The 27,849-nt window shown below is 42.1% G+C and overlaps 1 protein-coding gene across 9 annotated transcripts in view; it reads left to right on the top strand.

The window, feature by feature from the left end:
* The first annotated feature begins 8,495 nt into the window (after positions 1-8,495).
* clcn2b (chloride channel, voltage-sensitive 2b) overlaps positions 8,496-27,849 on the top strand; it is a 184,915-nt gene continuing 165,561 nt past the window's right edge. For all 9 annotated transcript variants that reach the window (XM_030396116.1, XM_030396161.1, XM_030396146.1 and 6 more), the window contains exon 1: positions 8,496-8,780. In XM_030396116.1, the coding sequence (XP_030251976.1) occupies positions 8,730-8,780 (51 nt within the window). In that variant the 5' untranslated portion in view covers positions 8,496-8,729. The remainder of the gene's footprint in view (positions 8,781-27,849) is intronic.

Here is a 27,849-nt window from a genome sequence, read left to right as displayed (position 1 = left end):
TGTCATTGACCACTGAGCCAAATTTGAAAGATTCAAAAAATTGCCAAGCATATAAAATTAGGTCTCAAAATCATGGAAAAACAAGCACTTCACTCTGCTGTGAAACACTGGGGGCGTGTCAGATAGAGGCGCTGCAACCACGCCCACGCGCGGGAGGGGAGCCTCCTCCGTGTACTGTACAAGGACGTAACCTACAGTAACAATGGAAGCTAGCAGCGTCATCGGACGGACCCAGCCCGACCTGTTTGAACCATCAGAGCCAGAAACTGACTCTGAGTCAGACACTGGTAGTGCTCAGCCTCGTTCCTCACAGTCCATGTTTTACATTACACACAAACGTAAAACCCCAGTCTACATATAATTCCTATATTGGTGCACATAAAATATTACCTGTAGATTATCATTGTGCTGTCAGATGGACACCGCTCAGGGAATGAGGCCAAATCATGTCATGATTAAATACAATAACATTTGCTAACATTACATGGGCATGACAGGATGCACGATGTAAAATCACTTTCAGGATTTGCACCTTCAGCAAAATGCATTTAATTGCCCAAATGTACAATATTTATAACTTACATAAGCACACACTTACTGTACACTTAGAGCTTAGATCTGGCCCAAAAAAATCAAGCCAGACCCGAGCCGAGCCCGTGCACGTTGTGTCCGAGCCGGTCCGGCCCGACACATTAACTGTAATTAAGAGCCCGAGCCCGATTTAAACCCGACATTTTTTTAATACGTGGGCTGTTATAACGGACGTTCTCAAGCTCCATGTTGCACTTAAACTACACAATCAGTGATGCCGGTAAGGCGTTACTTTAATCTGACTTTTTTCAGTGAGGAGTAATCTAACGTGATAATATTTCCAAACCACTAATCAGATTAAAATTACTTATTCAAATCACTTTGCGTTACTATTATTTTAGTCATTTTCCTTAGTAAAAATATATATTTTTGCTTTCTTCTTGCATTTCGGGGAGTGACGTCACGCGCGCGAGAAGTCACGTTTTCAGCACGAGGACACTCACTCATGTGTAAAACTACGCAGCGGCACAAACAACATGGAGGAAGGAGAGAGATCCGCCTTTTGTAGCTGGAAATACAGTCATTATTTTGAGTTATTAAAAAAAACACACACACACACGAATGCTTGATCAAGGGCCGGCCCGACCCGGTCTGAGGATAATGACGGGAAATATCGGCCCGACCCGGCCCGCGCTCGGGCTCGGGCAGAGAATCTAAACTCTACTTACACTCTCTGGCAGGCACGTAATGCCGGACGAGAGTACCTGTCGGCGGGACGGTCGCAGGCGGGAACATAATGCCGGCGGCGGAGATGAGAGCATGCGCTGTCGGCGGGATGGGAGGATGCAAGCCGGGGACAGAGAGGGTCGGTTCGGCCCCACTGACCAGAGTCAACGGACTCTGCAGATATCCAGACTTTACCTGGTGACAGTTGCTGTAACTATCGGAGGTAAAGTGGACACTGCAGAGACGGGTGATGTTGGTGATTTTTAACTCTCCACAGTAGCTCCTCTTGACAAAATTGATCCACCGTTTCCTTACGTTGTAGTCCGTAGGAAACTTAAATAAGCTAACAGTGCCGTTACCCTGCACACTGTGGCATCCCTGAAAGATAGCGATGTGGAGGAGACATGACTGTTTAGCTGACTGGTTGACTGGTTAGCTAGCTGCAGACTATTCTAAGAGATGCTATCCAAGACTTGAGAGCAAGTGGAAAAACCACCGAAGCTAATGCGCTGAATGCATTTATACCGCAGGGCCGGGTTTATGCAAATTGCGGCCATGATTTCTGACCCGCCAATTAAATCCTGAACACAGAAATCGTGAAACACAGTTTGTGAGCCTAGCTCCAAAATTAAATTCTAAATGGTTGAATGTCTTTTTACATATTTTAAGGAACTACATTTATGTTTCTTTTTAATGTGTTTAGAAGAAAATGGCTGAATTTGCTTTACACAGACTTTAAAGGAAATATCTCATGCCCATTTTCATGTTCATTTATTTTATTTGGGGCTGCTATCAGAATAGGTTTACATGCTTTAATGCTTAAAAAACAGATCAGTTTTCTCATACTGTCCAGAGCTACAGCACCGTATTCTCCCTCTGTTCGATGTTCAGTAATAAATCATGCAAATGTGTGACATGATGACTTAATGCGATGACAAGAAGTAATGGAATTAAAGGAAGGACTACTGACGAGAAGTTTCAGGATCGGTGGTTTCTGTGGGAGAGGGGAGCTTCTGTTGGTCAGGGCTTTTTAACCTTCAAGACCTTTTACATGAGTAGGAAACTATTAACACACTGAAAGAAAAAATTAAAAAGAAGAAAAAGCATTATAGGTCTTCTATAATGTGAATTTTTACTGTAAATAGACACCCCCACCATCAGGTACACTGTCTTTAGTAACAGAATAACTAGTAAGTAGCTTGACAAAAATTGCATTTGGTTATTTTCCACCACTGGCGAGCCAGCAGGGTAAAAAAAGAAAAAGAAAAAGAAAAAGCCTCTGTCCCTGACTACTGGAGAGCAGACAGACGTGCTGGAGGATGTCGGATGGGTCTTCCATAGATATCAAAAAGAGGATTAGAAAAAGTGAACTGTGGGGGCCTTTTCATTCAGCTGGACTGATCTGTCTTGTCAACACAGACCATGTGAAAAGGAGTAATCTGTGCTCAGAGATGGACAGTCACAGCTGAGCAGCTCCTGTCAAAAAGGTGCTGGCCTACACACACACACACACACACACACACAGATGTAGGGCTGAATGGATTGTGGCGGCGTCACTGCTCCGGACTCTCCCTCTCATTGACCTCCATTCTCCAGGTACCACTCCAGGAATGTGCCAGTTCTGTTGTGCAACACACTCCACCACTTTGTGTTTGAATTAGTTAATAGTTTATTGACTCTAGAAAGCGAAGTGCCCCCTATCATATTATGGTACGTTTGCTTAGTGTTAGCTGGCTCTGAATGTGAATTCACTTTTTAAGAATATTTGCTGGAGACGCACATACTTGACACATTTCAACAACCTATCAAAGAGGAATGAGCTTCAGCCCGTCCTGCTGCTTTGTTCTCAGCTGTCTGACTTGACATTCTGCAGGTGTGCTTTGTCCTGCATGGTGGGCCTATCCGTCACACTTGAAGGCCTCAAGCAAGCAAGCTGTTGCGCAGCCAAACAAAAGCCATTAGCTTTTGTATTAGGGCTGCTGATGGATTGCATTAGCCTTAATATGGATGTGGCAAACATGGTTTTTGCGCATTAAACAGAAGAGAGAGTGGAGGAAGAGAGATATGAGGCTTATGTATCTGAAGGCTGTGGTACTTGAAACTGTTAACAACACTTGTCTTGTACTTTTCCAGCTCTCATTTTTCAACTTGTCCTCTTCTTAGTCGCTGTTGACTTAGTCACTGCTCTCCCTCACCAGCATAGTTTAATACCTCATACACTTGATGAGATTATGTCTTTGCGGAGCAACCCTCCAACACTGATTAGTTCAAGACCAAAGGTCAGAACTTCTGCGAGCACCTCTGTGTTTCCTCAAGGATTAGCTTCACATTTGGATTAAAAATGTATGAACTGAAACTGTTGGAGCTCCTTCTAAACCTTCATTTGTCCAGATGAAACTAGGAATCTCGCTGATGATGTAATGTAATGTAATGATGTAGTCCTGCTGTTTCCATTAGCTTTACGGCATGCAGCGGGGCGCTTTAGATCTGACTGTGAGGTGTTCAGGGTCAGTGTCAACAACAGTCTTAGGTTTTAGTTCACAAGTGACGCTGGATTTTAATCTTTCTATCAGAAAGGAAAAGGTTCACAATTCTGAAAGCAACACTCTGTTGAAATTGATGTTTTCTTTGTGATTTGGCACCCCGAGGCAGACAACAGCAGGGTGAATAGACCCTAACAGTTGTGGGTGTTGTTTTTAAGAGCATCTTCATACCTTGTATTAATGTCTGACTTGGATGATCTGATCACATATGGACAGCTTTAAGGGTGTCAGTTCACACCTGGCATTAATGTGGTTGAGTGACCACTTGTGATCAGATCATTTTTTTCCACTCAAATAATCATTTACATCACTGGGACACTGGGAAATATATAACATTAATTGAAATCACAAGGAGAAACAAATGATAAGACTTTTTCATAAACAGCGCTTCACAAAGTTTATTACGTTTCTTGCAACACAACAACACAGAAACTTGAATGATGTTTTATAGGAGTCTAAGGGTGGACTCACACTGGGCCATCCGTACCGTGCTGAACACATTTGACCCCCACAGTCCAGTTGGTTTGACTAATGTGGGCACTCTGTACCACACTTCCTTGGCCCTGGCACGGTTGGAAGAGGTGTGCTTTGTCACAGCACGATTGCTCATGCAATAGAACAAGCACTGTTCAGCAACGTGGACATTAAGTATAATCATGTGTATTAAGCTGCCTTGCATAATCAAGAAATCCAGGGATGTAAGAGGGCCGCCTGTGACCAAAACGACACAAAATAAGCCACAAAAAAGTCAGAGAAGTTGGTCATGTTCTCTGTGTTATTCTCCTGTTATTGTGAGTGCAGGGCAGCGTGGGGGTTGGAGAGGAGGAACAATCGTGCTTCAGCATAGTATGGAGCAACATGGCCAAGTGTGAGTGCACCCTAAAGCTCTCCACAGGAGAAGTAGCCTATATTGGTTACTGTTTACTGTATTTGTTAAATGAACCAATAAAATGTCTTCTTTCATAAAATTTGTGGAAATGTGGAAATAACAAAACGTTTGAAGTGAAGACAATTAGACATGAAAGCAGACAGGCTGGTACAATGATGCCATGAAAGCCCCAGGAAAAGAAACATGTTCTGTATGTAATGCCAAATTTACTAGAAAGCACAAATGATTTAGAATTTGCCATAACAGTCCAGTATAAGATTCTCCTCTCCTAACTCTCAAATTTGCGTTCTTTTTCTAAGGGAGCCTGTGGATATTGCAGTTATCAGTTTAATGGTGAAATCAGTTGAAACAGATGTCCACAAATATTTTCTGCAAATATTGGCGGGTTAGAAAAAGTCTAACATTTCATTTGGTTTACAGTGAACCACATGTGAATCAGACAGCTTGTAATCCATTGGCTTTTTCTTGTCTCAAAGAGGACGTCAGTTGAGTTGGCGGTCCATTAGTGTGGACTCGTGTTAGCATCCTGTTGCCATTACAACCATGTATTTTGGTTTACACTACAAAAGATATGTAGTCATGTGCATCCCAGACCACCTCAACAAGTGGTTTGAGTGTGCGTCTTGGTGGCTGTTTACAGCTGTCCACTTGGGACTGGATCACCCAAGGTGCATGTTAAGTTCTGAACAGGCTCTTATGACAAATCTCAATACACCCCTTGTCCATCCCTAAATATGAATGTGCAAAGTGGAGGGGTAGAGCTAAGTAGTAGGGCTACATATAAAAATGGTGTAAGGTGGTGTAAACTGGATGAATGTAATAATGATCAGTGTCTCAGTGAATTGCGTAACTCCAGTCATTTTCCATTGAGAGATAGTAAAGGTATTACGAGCTACAAGAATGTGAGCCCTTGCATAACCTTGAAGGGAACAGTTCAGTAACACCTGGGGTTAAACTACAAAGGCACTTTCAAACAGATTCACACAAAGCAGTGCCATTCTAATGATTAACCCACTCTATCCAGCACACACACACACATTCTGTCGAAGTGAAAAATATCTCTGCTGGCTCAAGTGTGTATTTTTGAAGAATTCCATCCCAGGTTGAACTCCCTACTGACAGCTATGTATAGGTTTCCATGTATTTGTTTCACTACCCCGCAAAAGAACATCAAACACTTCAGTTTCTCAGTATCAGGTTTCTGAAGACAGATTGAATCGAGCGTGTGTTTGACCTCAGGAGGAGATAATCTTTGCTCGGGGCCAGCATTTAATATCTTAAGAGCTCCAAGTTTTCCCCAGCCATACAGAGCCGTGGGGCAGCAGCTCTCCGCCACTAATCCACTGTGGATACACCTCACGTCAGTGTTGTTTTTCTGCCTTTTGTTTCAAGGTGTAATTTTTCAAATGTTATTGTATCATATTACAGAATGACATGTGCATTCCCATTCATGTGCTCGAGAACATTATTTAAACTAGCATAAACCACTTCTTTGCTTTAACTTAACTTAGGGAGGGGGCACACATTTTCCCGCAAAGTCAAAGAACCAAATTTTGCACAAAGAAAACACATCCGCCATTGAACAACCAAAACAGGAAGAAGCATTCTTTTCCCCGGTCACTAATGGTGGAGCAACTGCAGTCTACATTGACAGCAAAAGGTAAAGCGGGAGAGTGATCTCAGTTGTTGGAGAGCGCTGGTGTTGTGTCAAAGTCTGTTCCCTCAGTGATATGTTTTTGCCCTTACCGCTTGGCTAAGACGGATCTAAACCGATTTATTTCTACCAGATCAGTAGGTAACAAAACCTGCCCACTACAACCAGGCATCCATGCACTATATGGTGCGTGTGTGATGTGTGACGGTTGCGTTGCAGAACTGCTGTAGCTCCCACGCAATGTCTTGGTGCAGCGTGGCTGGTGCAGCGTGGCTGCTGCAGCGCGGCTACTGCCAGCCATATCTTTCACATGGAGTTTGATAATAATCAACAAAGATGATGGCGTGATTTTTCTTTACCTTTTTTGATATAGACAGAAAAAGAAAAAGAGGGCGTTGGAAAAATACTGCCCTTCACCTGTTCAACTGTGTTCTCTTCATCTCTGTGACAGAGTATAAACATTCATACTAGGAATTACTTCAACAGGTCGAGGAGGCAAAACAGTAGCTGAGACTCTCTTCCACAAACTAGAAGTCATGCAGAAGGTCTCAGATGAGTCTTCAGCTGAGCTCAAATCTGAGACAACCAGACAGATTCAACTCCATTATGAGGTCCTGAAATACCTCAGACAGAACAGGGCCTAAGGAACCAGAGGCTGAAAACCTCAAGAACTTTAAAATCAGAGGCCTTTCGTAAAGACTTACATCTCTAGAAGGGGAAGAAAATGAGAACGGAGGCAGAGTGGAGCAAACTGGAGGCTGTTAGAATCTGGGAGGTGAGATGCTCACAGAGAAGCTTCCAGCTGAAAGCCAGAGGCTGGCTGACAAGCTGAAAAGGGAGGAAAAGATGCACGAAGCTCTTGGAGACGTCACAACGCTCACTCAGATGCTGGATAAAGAAAATGCTTTGAGGAATCAGGCAGAGAACTATGTGCTGGAGGCTCTCCAAAAGAGACTTGAAGGGCGTAGATGGCAATCCTCTGCAGGGACGAGGACTTCCTGCTGCAACAGGAGGAGCTTTTCACTTTGTTTCATAAAAAGAGGAAGGGGAAGAGTTGAGCGCACTGAACACCAAGCAGCCCTCTCTTGGATGGATGGGTGTTTACAACTAATGTTCAACACTCATTTCTGAAATGATAAATATGACATGAAACAGCAGCATGACGGCTGACACTATGCTGAGAAAATGATTGGTGTTGGTTTGTGTACATTTGATTTAATTCCAACTTTATCACAATGTGAGCACAAGATGAACTAAAAAACCTCAGTTCTTAAAACTTTAACACCAAATTAGGTAATAACATAGTACCCACTTGTTGATATGGTATCTGAGTGGTGCACATTCTTTAACAGCTTTGTAATTATTTGGAACACAAATTACATAGTTAACCTGGGCCCTTTTGGGGCAGGTGAACAATGATGAAAAGTCTGGAACAGCACAACATCAGCGGTGGAGGAAATACTCAGAATCATCAATACTTTACTGATTTAGCATTTATACTCTAAAATCTCTATATCAAAATCAATGCAGCAATACTTTCCTTTTTATTCCGTGCATGCTTCTTCTTAGAACATTACCCACAATGCAACTTAAACGCCAACAGTTTGGTCAGGGAATCTGTGCGTGTCTGGGGGACCTTAAGGATATTGGTTCAGTTTTATTGTCTCAATTAATTGCCTCTGTTTCATAGGGCCCAGAGGACACCTGGGCCGGCTCAGAAGGGTTCTCTACATGTATATAGTTTTGCCTATAATGAATTCAGTGATGTCATGGGAATGTTTTTTAAATCCCCCCAAATAATTGCAGCCAACAAAAATTCATACATGAACCATTAAATGATCCACCCTAATAAAAAAAGGCTTTCGTAGTTAATCATCACCACCCATAGGTGCAGTGTTGGGTGAATCCACCTGGCCTTACCTGTGTTGGTAGCTCACTACAGATTTCACATTGATAGCTGTTTTTGGCTCACTTCCCACCTTGTTACTTAAAAAAACTGTTGGAAAACAAAAATGAAACGATGAAAAGCTGTAAAGTAACATCCTCTCATAGAAAAAAAGCAATTCAAACCAGCGCACGGAGCGTAAATCCCTGTGGTTTGATTGACAGCAGTTCCAGATGGGAGGGTCGATTCAACTTCAAACCGCCGAAGTCCCGCCTCACACCGTGTGTCTTGCTGGGGACTACAGGCTATAAAATGAAGGAACTTACTGTAACCGGGACGCATTCTGTAGCCGGAGTTCCCTTTGTGAACTCCCATACAGACACTAAAGTCAATCCAATGCTTTAATCAGTGCGCACACAGAGAGATATCGCTGTCGGTTCCCTCTCACTTCCAAAGCTGAAAAGATTTCATCAAGTCGCCGGGTAGAGACGGAGCCGAGCCATGGCAGGGGACGGCTCGGACCAGCGGGCGCTGCAGTATGAACAAACTCTGGTAAGTTTGACTTGTTGCCGCTCTGAACTTTGTTCACTGGACACACAGTACGTGCAGTCCTCCTGCACTGAGAGGGAAGCCAGACTCCACTGACAAATCGTTCAATTCACAGCTGTCTGCGTTACTGGCTGCATCTGGACCTAGCTACATGATAGCAAGCAGGGAGAGCGAACCGTGGTCAAAAGTTCATCATTTAGATGAAATGAATGCATTCTGGTGCAATATTTGTCCGCCGAATAAAGCAATGAGTCTCTGTGATTCGGGAAGTTTGTGCTGGAGTGTCTTTATCAGCAGACAACCACGGGTCCACTAAATGTTGTCAGATTTTAAGCGGAGTTCCTGTACACTCACGTGAAAGTGACGGAGGTTTGTGGTGTCGGAAGCCGCTGTGTGTGGCTTATGTGTGTTAAAGTCCTTCAGTGCCCGCTTGTGAACTTGTCAAGTGACACGACTAAGGAAACGTTTTCTACATGTCTAAACACAGCAAACTGAGTGTTTTTAGCTACTAGTTAGCTTTACAACAGGGAGGCTTGTGAAGGGACTCACCATCAAAACATCTGATGAGCCTGTCCCGGTCCAGGTAGTCTTCTCTCCTGAATGTCAAAACTACCTTTTCAAAATTGAGTGCGCTTAAAGACTGTCGCGTATACTGTCCGAAGTGGATATTAGAAAATTGCATAATGCCTATTTTGAATTATGAAAATGTTCTCTATAATTCGGCATGGAAATGATATCATCAAGCATTCGTTCATGTATGTAAAATATCAGCTTTTTCATACAGCGTCCAAAAGTGGTGGGCGGTAACGTGCAGTGTGTGGTTTTGGAAGTTGAAATTTTATCAAAGTGCTTGGTGACAAATACACAAAAACACCCTCTTAATGATTAATACATGGCCTGGATTAATGTTTTCTTAGATATGCATTATTGTCTTCAAGCAAGTATACTCCCCTCACAGATTATTGAATGGGATTTTGCTTCATAATATATCTCGAACCATGAATCGGTAAATTATTCTTATCTGCCTGCCATCTTAAATGCATCTATATTATATGCAGGAAGATGATGTCGTCTTTACACACACAGCACTGTAGTCATTGGCATTACTGTGTGTGTGAGGAGCTCAGTATGTCTAGGCTGCACTGATATCAGTCAGTACCATCCCACAGTAGATCAATTCATTGTTATTCATCAGATTGAATGCTTGGAAATGCTTCTGTTTACATGCACATACACAATGTGTGGTAAAATGAGATACATCTGACAGCTGTGCAGGCTCACTGTCAGGCCGATTAACCTTTATAGAGGGTCCCTAAGCGTGAACAGTGAATACATTTGAGCCAGGACTTTATGAGTTACTGTACCGCCTTATTTCCTTGACACAAGGTAGTTGGCTATTTAGCTTGCATAACAAGCAGGTAGTTGTTGGGATTTCTAAGTGGTCTGCACACAGTGTAGAGGATGAGTCCGCTGAGTGAGGGGTTCGAACATTAGACCTGTTGCATACAGCAGGGGGCTCTCAAACATTTGCATGGGGCAGGCCCTCGAACAGTTTTTTCACTTTTGTCATTGGGATCTGCAAAGACTGGTTTAAATTGACAGACATACATTGTTTAAGAAGTAACAATAGTAAGGTAGAAAGAAAAAAAAAACATTCTTATACATTCCCCAATATGTAGAGTAAATTGTAGTGTAAAGGAATTACGCGGTTCATGATTTTGCCTCTCCTAAAGTAGCCCCTAAGGTATTGTAAATGCCACTTTGAGGAGCATGTATCTAAAGTGTGTCCCAGGGGTGATCTAGTTTGGTGTAAGAGGCCAAGTGCTGTGTGTGGGTGTAAGTGTCTAGTTGAACTTTTTCGGACAAACTTCTGTCAAGCCTAAGGAATCTGCTATTTGAAGAGACTAGTTTTATAGGCCAACTGGACCCATTCAGTGGCAGCGAGGCTTTAAATTAAGAAGAGCCACAACTGTAACACTACTTTGGGCCTCTGTTTCCTTTTCTTGAAAAAGTTTCTTTGTAAAGAGAGCTCCCCCCCACCTCCCTTCCCTACTGCCTCTCTGTGTGCTGTTAATCTGTGTGTGTGTGTGTGTGTTTGTGTGAGAGATTACACAATGTGCGACCCGCTGATTCAGCGCTGGACGCTCTATCACCCTGGTGGGGTCTCGTGCTCGCCCCCCGCCCCTCTCTGACAGGAACGTGCAAGCAAAAAGTCCACCCGCACCACCTTTTCTGTTAATCTCAGCTCTCCCTGCTGCGCTTGGATGATTGTTATATGAACAAAAATTGGAAAAGTATTGAAATAGAATAAAGTAAAAATAGCTCCAGTGTGAGAATAACCTCTTTTAACATAAATGAGTTCTCTCTGCCCCCCATCTCCTCGCCGTGGGTTGTAGTAACATGGTGTCTTTGTGTGATATTGGCAGTCATGGTGGTTGTGTGGGTTTGTTGTGGGCAGTGGATGCTCAAAGAGGCCAGTGTAGTTTGGCTGTGAGAGCAGCTGAAAGGCTGGCTACAGAAATGTTGGCAGGGCCATGAGTAAGGAGCACTCACAGAATAAAACCAGCCTCAACATATTGTCCGTTAACATCAGACTGGTGCATCTGTTTGTGTTTGTGTAAAGCATTTAAGTTGGATTATGCTTGAATCTGAGGTCACATTTGTAAAAGTAGGATATAAAAAACACAGCGCCGTTTGAGAATTTATGATGAATTACATCAAATTTATATAAATGTGCTTTCATACCTCTATGCTGAACTGCACATTTTGTTAGTGGCAAAAAAGTCACTTGTTTTTTATGATAATTTTTATGGGTTTCAGTGTCCCATGATCATCTAAAAAAATGTTCAAAGGCTTTTCCAAGATTAAAAGATGAAACAATTTTGTTATCAGATTTTTTTTTGGCATTCAAACACTGATTTTAAGAGCCCAAAAAATATTAGCAAATGGCAGCCACATTCAAAACATATTAATAATTCCCCTCAACAATGAATGTCGTAGCGTGTGCAGTTCAGTAATAAGCCTAAGGAGCCTTGGCATTTGTTTAAAGGTACCATTAAGACCCTAGAACACTCTTCCCGGTCACATGCTGTCTGACACGTTGTGGTTGTGTTTTCGGTAACATTATGTCCTCATGTCATTAAATAATAAATGGATCGCCTGGTGATCAAAGGTACAGTTTTATTAGATGGCGGACAAAAGAGGTACTTGTGATTGATGCCAGTGAGAGGCTAATATTTATGACATTTTATGTTACATGGTAGTTTTCCCTAAGCAGTGAGAAGCAATGCTGTAAGCAAAGTCCTGAAGGGGAAGTCATGCCATCTTTGCAACGTTGGTAGGTACTTATTTCAGGCTCACAAGACTGGACATTTATTTGAATGAATGGGAAGAGAGACACAACTTCACTTTTAGTGGTCAGCAAGAAATAAAAACTGCATGTATAGAATTGCAGAGCTTCAAAACGCTATAAACGGTGGGGACTATGCCCCAAATTAAGTGTTAATACATCATATCGCCACAGGTTATACTACTCGCACACATGTGCATGGTTTCACAACACTTATCTTTTAGAGTAATTTATGATGAAACAGAGCAACATCACTTGGAGCACATTTGCCTGAGTATTGTTTTTTTTCTGAGCAATACAGAGTCTTGTACACACTAATTACCCTTAATTCACCATCAAGTCTTAATGGTGATTTAACATCTTAAATCAGATGTAAAAGGTTCCCATCTGATTGTTATTTAAGGTTAGAGGTCCAGAACAATTGGCGATAAGTAAATAAAACTTAATTTTCAACTATTTATCGTCACATCTTTCACATCTAATGTCTTTATGTCTAATTATTTATTTTAAAACGCTGTAGTTCAACACCTTGAACATCACAGGCTGAGCTTTGACAATTGCTGAAACTTTTTTAAATAGTATTTCGAAAATCTATCTAGAAATTAATGGGATATTATTATTATTAGTCTAATTATTAAAAGGGCTGTAATGAAAGAAGAAAGTTCTAACAGATATAGGCCGCTGTGTTTCAACTAAGGATGATTAAACACAATTAAACTTTCCCGTTTTACCGTTAAACCTTTGTGGCCTTTGTGGCCATTTGAGAACAGATGCCTTAGTTTATGAAGCACACCATGACTTTGTGGTTGGCGCACCTGTTGCTGTATGAAGCAATGTAGATTTCATAATTGTAATGCACCACGAAGTCCATCTGAGTGTCGCAGGAGAGGAGAGATGAAGAGATCAATTTATGATGCTCTCTAGACTTCTGCCGGCTGAGTCGGCCAACTTCCGGTTTAGCGCCGAGCTAACTTGGATGGGGATAAAATGTAATCTCTTCTTCACTCTCCGAATTGCCAAGATTCTGACAGTAAAACACGTCGCAGGGGTTGGAAAAAGTCCCCAGTGCATCACATAACGTTGTAATTACACGGTTTGGCCATGACAAAAATTGGCTTCAAGGCCTGGTGCTTTGTGGGGGCTTGATCTCGACGATGAGGCCAGCCATCTTCTTAGTTATGGTCAAGCCAACGGCGTTAAATAGTCCTCCTCCTCTTCTTGTTGGTTGTATTGGCAGACTACAAACCACATGGCCATCCACTGTATCGGAGTATATAACATCATGCTATTCACTGATGGGTGCGCTGTCTTGAACGGGATGCGCATCTCCAAAATTAGAAATCAATATGTGATGGCCAATGTTGATATTGTGGCGGACTGCCACAAATAAATTAATGTGTGGGAAACACTACACATTCTCTGGTTTAATAATAATAATGGTAATGATAATAATAGATTCAATTTATATAGCGCCTTTCAGGGTACCCAAGGACACTTAACAAAGTGGAACAAACATGTATGAAAACAAACGAAACAAAGAATAAATGGAGCGCCTGTCAGTCAGCACGGAGGGAACAGCCGCACCGCCGCTAGCACCGCAGGGAACAGCACCCTCCGTCCAGAAGCAAACTTGTGTCTGGAGGCCCCGTGCACACAGCGGGGGTGACGCAGGATACCCAGAGATCCAGTCCCAGCCACGGAGCCCGAGGAGAAGCGACAGCAGAAGTCCAGGAGCTCCCGCGCTGAACACCGAAGACCCCAACAGCAACGGTGGAGCAGCGACCATCCAACATCGCCGTGAGCCGGTGCCATTACTGTGCACGAACTCAACAGCAACAACACCTTCTACTCTCTCCAGCAGTTAATGTTGCGATAACGTCAGTGACGGGGAATTAAACCAGATTAGCAGGATCGCTGTAAAAGAATTCCAGCGACAATGTGTAATCACTAACAATCTTTTGATCGGTAGAAAATAAAAAATATACTTAACATTGTATTGTAGTCTTCAGGTCAGTAGCAGGGTTTTTTATTTAGCATAGATTAATACTACAGAGAGAACACTGGACATTTCTCTGTGTAGCGTTAAGGTTCACTTCCACTTCGGTTCGGTTGTGTCCCCCAGGTCAAAACACTGCATGATCTGCCTCATCCTGGTTGTTTATTACAATTTTAATCCATTGTTGAGGACAAACAATCACTAGCAGGACCTGCATGTTAGTAGCACAACAACATAGCAAAACTGATCAGCAGGGTTCCCATCATGTCACACACGAGGACCATGGAGTGACACTGCCACACAAGCCTGTCTTGCTGCTCTTAAAATGGCGCTGCAGCAAGTAAAGATGTAATATGTGAGAATTCTGCATTAAAATGTCTATAATAACTAGACCTGTGATTTTGTTGAGTTGTGTGCATATATTATTACATTCCAATTCAGTAACACCCAACAATGGAGGTCACAGGCGAGGATTGCACTGCTTTTCATTATTGCTTTTAAGAATAGCTCCAAGCAATGTGTTTTCAAAAATGTTCTGTGGATTTATGATCCATGACCCATACATGATAAAAAGTAGGGCTGCGCAATGTGTAATTTCAGCAATGACATTGCAACATGCACAAAAGTCTCATCTCAGGAAGTGCAATGTCAGCAAAAGAACTAAAACACTTCATACTACAGCCTTTTCTGCTGCTTGATACAAAAGGAAAACCCACATAGTTCTCATTGTCCATAATCTAATCTACAAGAAAAGACTAATATCACACAATTTAGTCTGATTTAAGGGTTCTTGAATGCATAGGAGCTTGTTTTTTGTGAGTAACGTTCAGGCTGCGTGAACACTAAACCCCAGCTGTTCTTTATCAATCTGTCCAAGAAAGCAGGATCTGCTTTGGTTGTTTGATAGAATGCACTCCCCTGCAAAATCATCCTGATCATCCTAGAGTGATTAATTCTCTCCAAATAGAGCTATTCAAGGCATCAAGGGCAAATTTGTGTATTTTTTCTTCCAGATTAGTAGATTAGTAAGTATTAAGTAATTAAAAGACTGGGTTTAATCAATTTTTGTCATTCTTCTCTCTATTATTTTCATTATCGACTAATCTTCCGATCAAATTCATGATTAAATTTGCATAAAATGTAAAAAAGAATAAATAAATAAATTCCATAGCCCAGTGTCATGTCTTCAAATTGCATCTATTGTCTAACCATCAGTCCAAAACCCAAAGACTTTTCATTTGCATTATAAATGACAAAGAAAAGCAGCAAATCATCACATTAAAGAAGATGGAACCATCAGTGGTCGTTGTTTGCAAGAAAAATGACTTAAACCATTAATTGATTATTAGAATAGATGGCAACTCAAATTTGTTTTGATTAACTTGTCTGTTGATGGACTTATCATTGCAGCTCTATGTAGAAGTCTGATGCCTAAGCAAGTGTCTGTTGTTAAAGCTTTGGCTTTTTATTTCTTGTTTTTCATTCTCACGGGCTTGCCTGATAAGCGTGGTTTAGCTGACAACAGTATCACCCTTCCATAGCTCTCTGGGTGGAGCACATACGTTACAATAAGATGTGTGTGTGCATGCCAATATGTAGGAAGTAATCGCACTATTAGGCGGAAACCAAACCAATACAAGCTGAACACAGAAACAAATGTCCTGTGCTATAAAGTTTTAAGAGGATACCGTTGATCATTTGGTGGCTTGTATTCGCTGTAATGGCTGAACCTGAGGTGATGCAGCCCAGGATGGTCTATTTTTCTGATTCATGTGGACGCTCACAACGCTCCAACATCAGCTTGAGCTAATCGTCTCTGAGATTATGAGACATTTTGAAAATTAGTGATTGTTGATGTACAGTATGTACTGCATGTGTGTGTGTGGGAGCCAGGGATGTTGTTCTGACTCTGGGATGGTATCGTTTTGTTCGTGTCATTGCACCCACGGTGCCCCTTCATTCCTGGGAGTCTTGATTCGTTGCCTTTTATGTTCCTCCTCTGCATCCTTTCCATGTTGGACAGACCGCTGATTGTCATGCTTAGCCTTTTTGTCTCACCCTGACTTGTTATTGTTATTACCAGATCGTATGAATCTGCTGGGTAATGGTGTGTGTGTGTGTGTGTGTGTGTGTGTGTGTGTGTGTGTGTGTGTGTGTGTGTGTGTGTGTGTGTGTGTGTGTGTGTGTGTGTGTGTGTGTGTGTGTGTGTGTGCGGTGAGACGATCTGTCTGAAGGATTATGTCTAGCTGTCCCAGAGCTCGTGATTGTTTGGCAACATTGCTTGTGTCCCACATTTGCTTGTTTTATGTTTTTAGTGCATAGATGTTTAACAGCTCAGATAAGAGGTACAAGGTGAGAGACAAGGTGACCAGCAAACACTTAGTCAAAGGATAACCACTGATCTGAATTTGTTTCCCATTGTGACACTTAAAAGCTTTAAAAACATTTAATATCCATGTTCAGTGTGTCCCCCACACTCATTTATTTGTGGTGGTCCGCCATAATATCAGCATTGTTGGCCACATATTGATTTTCTATTTTTGGAGCTGCGCATCCCATTCTCACCCACTGAAGACAGCGTACCCGTCAGTGAATAGCATGATGCTATATACTTTGATACAGTGGAGGTGTGTAGATTTTGATCCGATGGTAAAACCAACGAAGAAGAGGAGGAGGACTATTTAACGCAATTGGCTTGACTGTAACTTCCTCTGCAAAGAAGACGACTGGCCTCATCGTCAAGATCAAGCCCCCACAAAGAGCGTCAGGCCTTGAAGCCAGTTTTTGTTGTGGCCAAGCTGTGTCATTACATCGTCATGTGATGCACTGGGGACTTTTTACTTAAAGCCAACATTGTGAAAGATGCGTCTGTAAAAAGGTAATAAAAGCCTCACAAACCCTGCGAAATGACTAGTTTTACTGTCAGAATTTGAGCAGTGCGGGACAACACAATTTGGAGTGTCTAGAAGAGCCGCCCGACTACATATTATCCCCATCCAAGTTAGCTCGGCGCTAAACCGGAAATTAGCCGACTCAGTCGTTTGCTTGCTCTATGGAACCCCAACCTGACAGCCACCGCCACAACTGAAGTCTGATTCTGTAGGAAACACAGATGTTGACTTCCTCTGAGGCTGTATTAGAAGCCTTTACATGAGAGAAGTGTTCACTGGTTAGTACAGGCTATTTTATTTGAAAGGCATTCTGGCCTGGCATATTTGTTTTTCTTTTGCAGGATTTCTGTTGTGTGATCAGGAATGTGTTAATACTCTCATAACTACTGACTTTTTGAACAAAACAACAGGGAAGTGAAAGTGTCAGTTAGAGAAGCATGGAAACTTAATGATTTGTGAGTGTGTATTTTAGTGTGTGTGTGTGTGTGTGTGTGTGTGTGTGTTTGTTTGTTGCAGCCATCTGTCTTGCTGTGACACAGGGTAATTTGTAACCCCATGTTATTCGCCGTGCCGTGGTAATTAGGCTTTATGTAGTCGCGGCCGTGTCCGTTTGATGTCTGCTCGCTTGCAGCCGTAGTGGAAATTTCCTTTTACTTGCCCTCTCCACTTCTTTCTTTCACCATCACTCCATCACGCCTTGTGGATAAAGTCTTTCCTTTTTTTTTTGCTTGTTTTTTGCAAGACAGGTCAACAGCTCCTTGACTCCGTCTTTTAGTTTGTGGAGAAAAGGGGTGCTTGCATAACATTTGGTCCGGGAGTCTGAGTCAGAGCTGAGTTGAGACGGCTTTTGCTATAGATAAGGATCAAAAGCCTTAAATGTTTTTTGTCTCTGCTGTGCAAAAGATCGACCTTTTGTTTTTTGCAAAAAGCCGAGCCAAAATGACCTCATCACCTTTATTTACTCTGTGGACAAACCATGGATCTTGAGGTGTAAACACAAACGTTTGCACAAAAGCAAAAGAATGAAGCCTCTAAATGAGGAACTGTTTGTAATAACTGTGAATTTGGCAAACACTCCACAAGACAGAAGAGAAGTGTCTGTAGGTAAAACCAAAGGAGAAATGTGTTAGTGTGACCGGCTCTTTGTTCTAAGATGCATTGATCAAGCTTGTGTGGTGTTGATGATTAACCGCTGAGAGAGTGAAGGAGAGAATCAACTTGATGGGTAAATACATTAACGTTTGAGCTGGAGGCGTGGCTCTTGATCAGTGCCGTTCAATTATCTCTTTCCCCCTCTTGTGTCCATAACATATATGGATTAGACATCAGATGGAAAATGGATATCTAAAGCAAGACTGAGCACTACTCAGCCTTACAAAGTCAATAAGGGGTTTAAATTAGAGGGTAGAGGAGACAATTCAATAAAACATGAAAAACACAAAAGCACATAAAGTGTGTAGATTCATGTTATTCCGTCAAGCCAAAATGAAAAAAAACCAAACAGTTGACTTTAGTGCAGTGCAGTGATTTATCGTGTAGGTGTTAACTGTTAAATTAATAGCCAAAAATTGTGATAATAGATTAGTTGGTCCGAGTTAAATTTAACAGCATATTTTCTGCTTCCTTTCCTCCTCTATGACAGCAAAATTAATATCTTTGGGTTGTGGATAATACATGAAATTTCAGGACGTCATCTTGAACTTGGAGAAAATAATACTTTGATGAATTGACAACGAAAATAAAATGTTATCAACCATTTTCTAAAGTGTACCATGCATTCTGAGAAAATGTCACCGCATTGTACACAGTTAATGTCTTAAACTTGAGTACAGTATCAAAACCAGAAGTCACTTGAACCTTTCAGATTGGTAATCCTCTCCCAGTGGGCTTCAACTGACAACTGATTTAACTTCATTCATTTATTTATTTAGCAAGGACAATGTACATTAATCAACATTTCAATTCACACATCAATGTAATTCATCAGCTTATGAACTAACTTTCATCTGTAGTCCCCGTGACTAATGAGTGCCTAATGTTATCAGTGAATTATCTCAATTATCTTATTATCTCTCTAATCTCATAATAATACTAATACCATCCCCAAAAAATAACTTTTGTTGCAGGGATTCATTCCAATGATGTTAGTATGCTAACCTGCTAGCCCCGAGCCATGTTCAAGAGGTGATGGTATGGTATGATAAATTACATCAAGAGAAGATTTTGTTTCACATCTGCAAATATTTGGCAGGTTTTCACTGTACATGATATCTTTTCAAAAACATGTGGACACACGTTACAATGCATGACTTGGCTGCCAGTCACAATCTAAAGACACCCACACAGCAGAATTTAAGGTGCTATCACAGAGCTGAGAATGAAATTAACAAACCAAATATACATTTGCATTGCCTTTACACCTTTGGATCACTGTTGGCAACAAGAATTTAAATTTTTTTGACTTATGTCATGACATTTCTTTCGGTTTTTAAACAGGGGGATAAATCATGAATTTGTAAGAATACAGTAGTGTGCCAAGTGTTTGCTGTTGCCACCCACATCCACACTTCGATTTTGACTTTCTGTCTTCCCAACCACATTTTTTTTCTTGAAAGGAAAGAAGGTCTGAGATGCAATAGCATTTCCATTTATATTGGATACTCTGTGAACATCCCTGTTCTTTGTTATTTCATACATCCTCGTATTTTCAATGCAAAAAAAATGTACAGGTGGCTGAACGATAAGCTTTTCTTACTTTTTGCTATGGGTATGGACAGATGTAGAGAAAAAGGTAATAGACGTTGAAGATGCCAGCTTTTCAAGTGGCTATCACTACACAGTATAACCACTTATCTGACTGAATCTTGCCCAGACATTTTTATCTACCCACAAGTGGCTGAAATCTTTCCCACTGCCTTCCTCACTGCTTGTCTCATAGCAATCATTGTGAAATAAACAACTATAAGTCGCTTTTCTCTTGTCACTGTCTGTGTGAAGTCATTGTTCCTCTTTCTGTATGAGCTCAGCTGGTTCAAACAACCGGACAGTCTGGGCAAATGCGGCCAAGTCACCTTGAGATGGCATGACCTCGAAAGTCAGAGTTGACACATCAGCGGATGTTCAGTTCACTATCAGCTGGGGAGATTTTCCATGTTTAGCTGCTGTTACCTGAAACACCTTTTTTGATAAGTCATCTTGTTGATGTATCAACTACATGTCAGGAAAAAGAAGCTATAGATGCATGAATAAATACGCAGTCACCTTTACCTTGGCTGATGAAAAGCTTCCACTGTGCAGCTATCTTATGTTCTAATGCCCTTCACCTTGTATGGATGATATTTCTGCATAATGCCAATGAAGCTTAAAGAGCTGCTCAACTGTCTCTGTCTAATTGTTCACAAGGCTTTGTGTGTGCGTCATCCTCTGCCATTTAATAAGTAGAAAGCTTGGTAATCAATAATGTGGTGGACAGAGGGCCAGAGGCAGCAAAAACTAAAGACTCAGTATACTGTACCTGGTTATTTTCTATTGTAGTATATCCTTGCATTTTTATGCTATCATATTATAACCCCTTTTTTCTATGTTGTGCCATTTTGATTTTTTCTTTTGTCATTGAATTTCTTTCATATAAGGAGAATGTAATCATAAAGATGTAATTGATAACATTCAGCATTAAATGTGTCATTCCATCTGGGCATGTGGCATTTGTTGCACTAGATAGCGTTGCCAAGGCTAGCTGTCAAATGTCAACTAATGCTAGCTAACATTGTGCAATTTTCTGGCAACTATCATGAGTACTTTTTACATCTTAGGGCATTTAGCAGACACTTTTGTCCAAAGCGACCGACAGTAATTCATACATAATTTAATGCATTGACTGCAGTGGCACTATTACTATGAACATTTTAGGTGAATACATGTTGCCAGATATCCTCAGGGTTTCTTGGATGTTCAGGACAAATCTCCACCCAAAGTCAAAACTATGTGATTTGTGAGGCTTAGAGTTGAGTTCCATCTTTGTATGAGTATTGTGAGGGCCAAACTTCAAACTTGCATAACTAAAAAAAAGTATTTGGAGTACAGCTGTAGGATTTTGCAAGGTCCATGAATTTAATCGAGGTTTTTTACATGAATCTTTTTTTGAGAAAATCTGTAACACTAACTGAGAAAATGAATCCTGGGTGAGTTGGCATGAAATGACCGTTCCCATTTTGAGTTTCACTGCTTTTCAGAAGCTATTCCATCCTGTTCAATACACATTTCTGAAAAATTCAATGAAATCTCATGATTTTTTTTGGGGTACAAGAAACGGGTACGGTCAACTAATGATGACAAATGCTAAAGTAATTAGTCCATTGCAGAAACAAACCTTCAAATACCCTTATTTGCATGACTTATTTAGTTAACATCCAGTTCACAGCGCCTCATTTAGTATTGAGTGACTGGGATAAACTGTTTGACTGTTGCTCATGCAAATGTTTGTGACAGCAAAAAGGTGACATGATGTGATGCGCGGATCCCTTCCTCTTCAGGCCAGCTCAGTACAGCTGTCCGTATCATCGTCAGGTTGTGGTTTGACGGGATGATCTCTGGTGTAGTCAGTCCTTATCTGCTGTCACTACTGATCTTCCACAATGTGGCTGACTGCCTCAGTGTTTCTGCATCCACACTGTGTCATCAGCACATTTTCCACAGTTGAACGTCCAGGATGATTATTCACCAGGAGGCCTCTGTTTAAACATGAGTGTCAGGAGGTCAACATTGTGACATTGTCAGACATACAACATTTGATTTTTGGCTGGACTGCAACAAAGTGAGGACCAGCCCTGAAGGAAAGTCTGTGACTTACTAATTGAGTCAGTGATAAGGTGATGCAGTTCTACCATTGGCCAGTCAAATGTAAAAGCACAGAATTGGCTATATATCTGACAGTGATCTTTTGGTCGCCCTCATGCTGAAAACTGGCAGATCCTTGTCCCTGGCTGGTGGATTCGTGCATCTCTACTTTCACCTGTTCTTGTGAAATCATAGTTCTGTACAGGATTCATCTCCAGCTTCATCCTCTATTCGTCAACCCAGAGTTACGGTAGCTCCCCCCGCTGCCTGCGAGCCTTCTAATTGCTGTTAGTTTGCTGTTGATGGAGTGTAATTAAACAGACGCTTGGCAGTATTTCGCCACTGATAGTTGATCAGCGCCGCTCTTGGCAGCCCAGGCGCAACTGTCCCCGCGCTGACAGATTGCAAAGCAAGATGGAAGGTGCTTTGATGCACCTAACACTGGTTATCATCAGACTTTACAGCACTCAAGCTGGCACACACACCGCCTTGTATACCACACACACATTTTTCACTAAGCGGCACTTGGCCTTTTTCTCATATGCGGCTCTTGAGTGAGCGTATGCAGGCAGGTGTAATGTTCATTCACAACACATTCAGACACGCAGGTCCCACCTGTTCCTTTCTGCCCTCACGCCGCTCTGCCAATGCTATCCGTCATGTGGCTTTGATAAAGAGAGTTACTTACAAATATCCTCTTAGTCTTCGTCTTTTATTTTCATCCCTGTCTCTTTTTTATGTAAAAGTGAAGTTTCATTGTGTTTTGTTAAAGCTAGGGTCTGTAATGTTCAGAAACACATTTTGTAAGACTGGGTGAAATGATCCTGCTATCCTGTGAGTAGTCAATACATTATGTATTCAGAAAAAGGAACGAAAATAATCGGACCTCTGTGGCAGCTGTAGGACTGAGAAAAAGCTGACCAATCCGTGCCATCCGGCCCGGGTAGCACGGATTGGTCAGATGCCTTCATGTCTCGTTCTGTCCCTCCCTCCTCCGCGCTTGCACACGTTACATTTCACTGTAGCCGGAAATATTCAGCACACTCCTCTGCAGAAATACAGAGTTGCAGGAGAAGACGTATACTTGTGATGCGATGATAAAGAAAGAAGTCGGACCGAGTCAACATCGGTGCGGCTTTTGATCGGTGGAGACAACTGGGGCATGTTAAGGGCTTGAAAAGTGATGCAGAGGTTGCTCTCTTTCTGTTGGACAGGTAATTATTTGTTTTGTTTCAGGGGGATTTGTTATTCTCATGAAATATGTGAGGTTTGCCAACTTGGCTACGTTTGTAGCTCGTATTAGCCCAATGCTAACGTTAGCTTCTTTGTGTGCTGTTTTTAGCCATGAGAATGGCTAATGAGTCGGCCCAATTTCCACTGGATACGGGTCCGCTGCGCTGCGGCTCCAATCCGGTTTTGCTCCGCCGTCTGGCAATCCCCACCGGTTACGGTTTGTCCGCCACGGCGCAGTACGGTAGACAGCTGGCCTCACGATGTGTGCTAATGTCAACACGGAGTGTTTTATTTTGAAAAGTAACCGGATGTAGTTTGTTATTTTGGCGCTTGACTTCCTGTCTGCTCCGTGCTAAATTCAGCTGAATTGCTGCGTCTTGTTCCGGCATCTCCTTCTCCTGCTGAGTCCCACTAACAGAAGCGCGTTCAAGTTTGTGGGGGAGTGGCTTTGGACAGAGCACTGACGGGATGGGGAGGGGGGGTGGAACTTAGAGGAGGTGCCACTTTCAAATCTTGCTAGCTCTCTTGCTAGCTCTCCAGGATTGTAGACCCTAGCTTTAATGACAGCTACACTACAGTCCATCAGGGAAACTGTGACACATCATGTTTTTATTTCTCACAACAATTCAACTTAACTTTCATTATTCTGAAGTTTAACATCAAAGTAATAAATAAAAGGAGTGAAACCAGAGAAAAGACGGCAGCAGTGATGTTTCAGGTGGTCACGTGTGTGTGTGTGTATGGAGGATGACTGAGCAGGCCAAGGCATTGCCCGAGTCACACGGCCTCCACTACACCCTAGTGACGTGGAAGAGGACAGGCCACACAAGATTTTGTACAAACGTTTTTTGTTTCAGAATAACAGCTTTATTAAGAATTGAAGGATTTCTGTCCGCTGAAATGCTGCAGGGCTTCAATTTGAAACAGATATTAGAGATATTAGAGAGGATTTTTGGGGCCGATCACCGATCACCGAAAGCAGTATCTGCCGATCCCGATATTGCCGATCACCGATCACAGCGTCAAATCCATAAATTCTTCTATATTATTGTCTTGTATAACTTTCATATATTTAATTAATGATTCTTCTTACACAACATTGACATTGTATTATTAAGTATAAAAATTAGGAGATGAGAAAGTATCATGAATTGACCACCGTTTTATTGCAGGCTGAGGCAATGTGCAATATTTCACACTCTAGAGACTCTCTTAGAGACAACTTGGACTCAGCTTACATAGAGTAACTGTAGCTTACTAGTGTGAATGCATGCAGTCAGGGTGGGAATTTTGTCATTTTAGGGGCAAGTCCATTTGGCCCTCAGTTTTTTTTTCAGGGACACCAAGGCCACATGACAGGGCACAAAGACCACTGAGTAAAATGTGTTGATTTACCTTTCAGACTGATACCATAAGATCCTAATTTATAATAAGACATGGATTGTGTATTAAAACATTTTTTTATACCAAAATCAAGTTGCATTAGAAAGTAGTTTTTGTTAAGTAGGGTTAGGGTGAGGTGGGTTTTGTGACACCTCACTGAATATTAGTGTTATTGAATATTTCCCCCAATAGAAATTCCCCAAAATTATGGTGAAGCAAATTTTTTCCAAACAAAAAATTGTAGAATAACCAGCAGGAGACCACTGATGTGTGGAGTGATTTTGGTGACACTACACTCTGAATAATAGTGAAGTTATTGAATTTTTTATAGTTTCTCTTTTCGGTGTTGCACTTTGTAGACGGTCCCTGCGCCCTCGTCTCACAGCCGGCTGACCATACAGACCAGAGTTAATGTCCAGACGCTCGTTTTGATTAACATACGGTTGTAGCTCGTTGTCTGCCTTACTAGGGTAGAAAAGAGCCGTCGTTTGTGTTTTAACAAGGTTTCACTTATGAGTTATTGATCCGGGAAGTTCGAATCTGTGAATATATTTCCAACTTTACCGGACTAAATCCTACCACATAAGTCAGTTACGTATAATGTCAAAACCGGCTGCGCTCGCTCGCTGTGCTGTAAGTTTCGTTCTTCTTCTGTTTTGAGACGCTGCTGCTGTGTGAGAGGCTTTCACGTGAGATCATCGTGATGATGAGACTCCAACTGCGCGAACTGCGGACTCACTGAAGTTACTGTGAGTGACTACTGTGCACTCAGGTGGCTGTAATTAAAGGCAAACTCGCTACGCTGACCGGGCCAGGGGCACAGAGGCCACTGTAGCCGTATGATGAGTTTTTTCAAGGCCAACGTGCGGGGCAACGGCGGCCATGAAATTCCCTCCCTGCATGCAGTTAATGCACTGTCTTTATACTTAAACGTCATCTGATCGGCCTGATGTGCTCTATTTTGAGAACTCCGATCAAAACCGAGAGGGGCATTATCTGCCGATTGCGATCGGTTGCCAATCGATCGGTGCATCTTTAACAGATATAGGAAGTGTTGTGTTTGTATTAACAGGGCAAACAGGAGCAGCGGATCAAAACGAGGCCTAGTGCTGCAGACTACAAAACAGTTCTTACCCTGATGAAGTCCAGCATAACCTGCACCAGCTCGTTACTGAGGAAGTTTTCTCTTGTGGATGTCAGCCTGAGTAGTACAGTGACACTAAGTGAACAACTCTCAACTCTGGTGCAACATAACAAGACGTAAGCACTGCATGGCCTGTGGAGCTGAGCTAATTGGCCCTCCCGCTGCTCCTGCCAACGTGCTACATGCTGCTAGTTCTATCTACCAAAGATTACATCTAACAAATGACGGGTCAGTTGGTTACGAAAAAATAAAACTGGTCCAAGCTTGTACACTGGACCGAGAAAATCGGAAACCCACCCAACCTTACAAGTTAAGTTAAGTTTATAATTTTCTTAACATTTTTATGCACCATACGTAAAATACCTGTATTCAGGTCCATTAGCTTTGGACCAAAGACAAAAAAAATATACCAGGGTTCTCCCCAGAAATTCTTAGTATAGCGGCGCACCGTCAGTCCGGGGGGGGGGGGGGGGCGACCGCTCGTCAACGTCAGTCCGGGGGGGGAGACACGACCGCCGGTCATCAACTCCGTCAGCCGGGGGACGGACGGACGCTCATCGCCGTCAGCCGGGAGCTCCTAGCATACTGATGCCTTTTAAGTGCTTGTCTGGTTCTGGTCTGGTTCACCAGAATCGGGGCTCAAGTGTGTGTGCTTTAATACCTGTTCACTTTTGGATCAAGACAAACAATGTGCGCTTAGTTTTTTTTATTAAAAATCGGTGATGTTGTTTTTACTTTATCACATTGAGTAGCATCATTGCAGTGGATCCTTATACTCAGTACAAATGGTGTGTGTGTGTGTGTGTGTGTGTATGTGTGTGTGTGTGTGTGTGTGCCCAGTCCCATCTCTGTTCTCTTCAGTGTCCCTCTACAGCTCTACAGTCATTCCAGGAACCAGACCCACAATGTGTCCAACTCTGAGCTTCCAGGAGAGCTGCAGTATTGGCAAGAGTGTGTGTCTAAGACACTACTGTATGTGTGTGTTGAATGGATAGATGGTGTAATGTGATGTGACGGCATGGAGGAAAAGGAGAGATTAAGTTCAAGAGTTGGCCTGCTCACTTTAATGGCCCAGCTACTGAAGACCTCTTCTCACATACAGCGACCAACCATTAGAAAAACGCACACGTCCTCTGTCTCTTTATTCACCGACAAAGCTGTCTTCTGTTCAAACATACAGCGTTATCAGTGTTTATGTTATGTATTCATGCTAGTAGCTTTTGGTTGTGCCAAGATGTGGTGACTGGCAGTACGGGGAAGTTACGTGTCTTTCAAATAACTAGATGTTAAAAGACATTCCACCTCATTAAATTTTTCCGGCATGTGTGAAAAGAAAAAGCTGCCACTGTGATGCTCCTGTTTAATTTAGCTTCACATTACAATGAGGTGTAACTTTGCTGTGGTCTTTAACCTGTATCTTCTTCATGCTTTGCAGCTAGCTCTGGCACCTACTAACACTGTTAGGCACGACTTCTTAACTCTCTACTTTTTCTAACTTCCAATTCCCCCCCTCCTTTTTCCCCCTCCTTTGCAATAGTGTTTGTGCATTTGTCTCCTCGCTGCTGCTGTTTTGTTTCTGCAAACAGATTCAGCAACATTCCTTCCCCCCTGGGAGAATGACTGCGTGCCTTTGAACGCCCCTCTGCACTCTCAGCCACAACATACGATTAGTCTTCCTACACACACACAAAACATGGGAGGGCATGGGACACACTGACGGCACCGGGGGCATGCGTGCGCGCGCGCACACACAACACACACACACACACACACACACACACACACACACACACACACACACACACACACACACACACACTTCCACTTTGTTTGAAGGTCTGCCCATTGGGTCCCATTTGCAGTGCGAGTGTGTGACTGGATTGTCAACTGGTTTGTTCTGGAGTTGATCCACCTCTCAACCATCAATCTCCTTCTCCCTCCCTCTTTTTCTTTTTCTTCCATCTTTTCTTCCAATTCACCAATTTTCAGTCACCCATAATTGATAACATATTGAATGCTGATTATAAAATTATGATGGAGCATTTCTGTTTTCACTGGTGCAGCTTTTCCTGGTTTAGCAGCCCCTGCAAACTAACAGACCAGTTGCATGCTTTGTAAATTTTTTATTTCAAGTACTCTATATTAAAGTTTTTGGAAAATAATTAATTTTTGTTAAATTATTTTTAAGTTTGAAGTGTTAAATTTTTCAAAAGCTCTCTGTTATGTATTTTGTTTTAATA

Source organism: Sparus aurata, chromosome 2 (genome assembly GCF_900880675.1).
Source record: "Sparus aurata chromosome 2, fSpaAur1.1, whole genome shotgun sequence".
Lineage (NCBI taxonomy): Eukaryota > Metazoa > Chordata > Actinopteri > Spariformes > Sparidae > Sparus > Sparus aurata.
The sequence above is the reverse complement of the archived record's forward strand: the minus strand, read 5'-3'. Positions and strand labels throughout refer to the sequence as shown.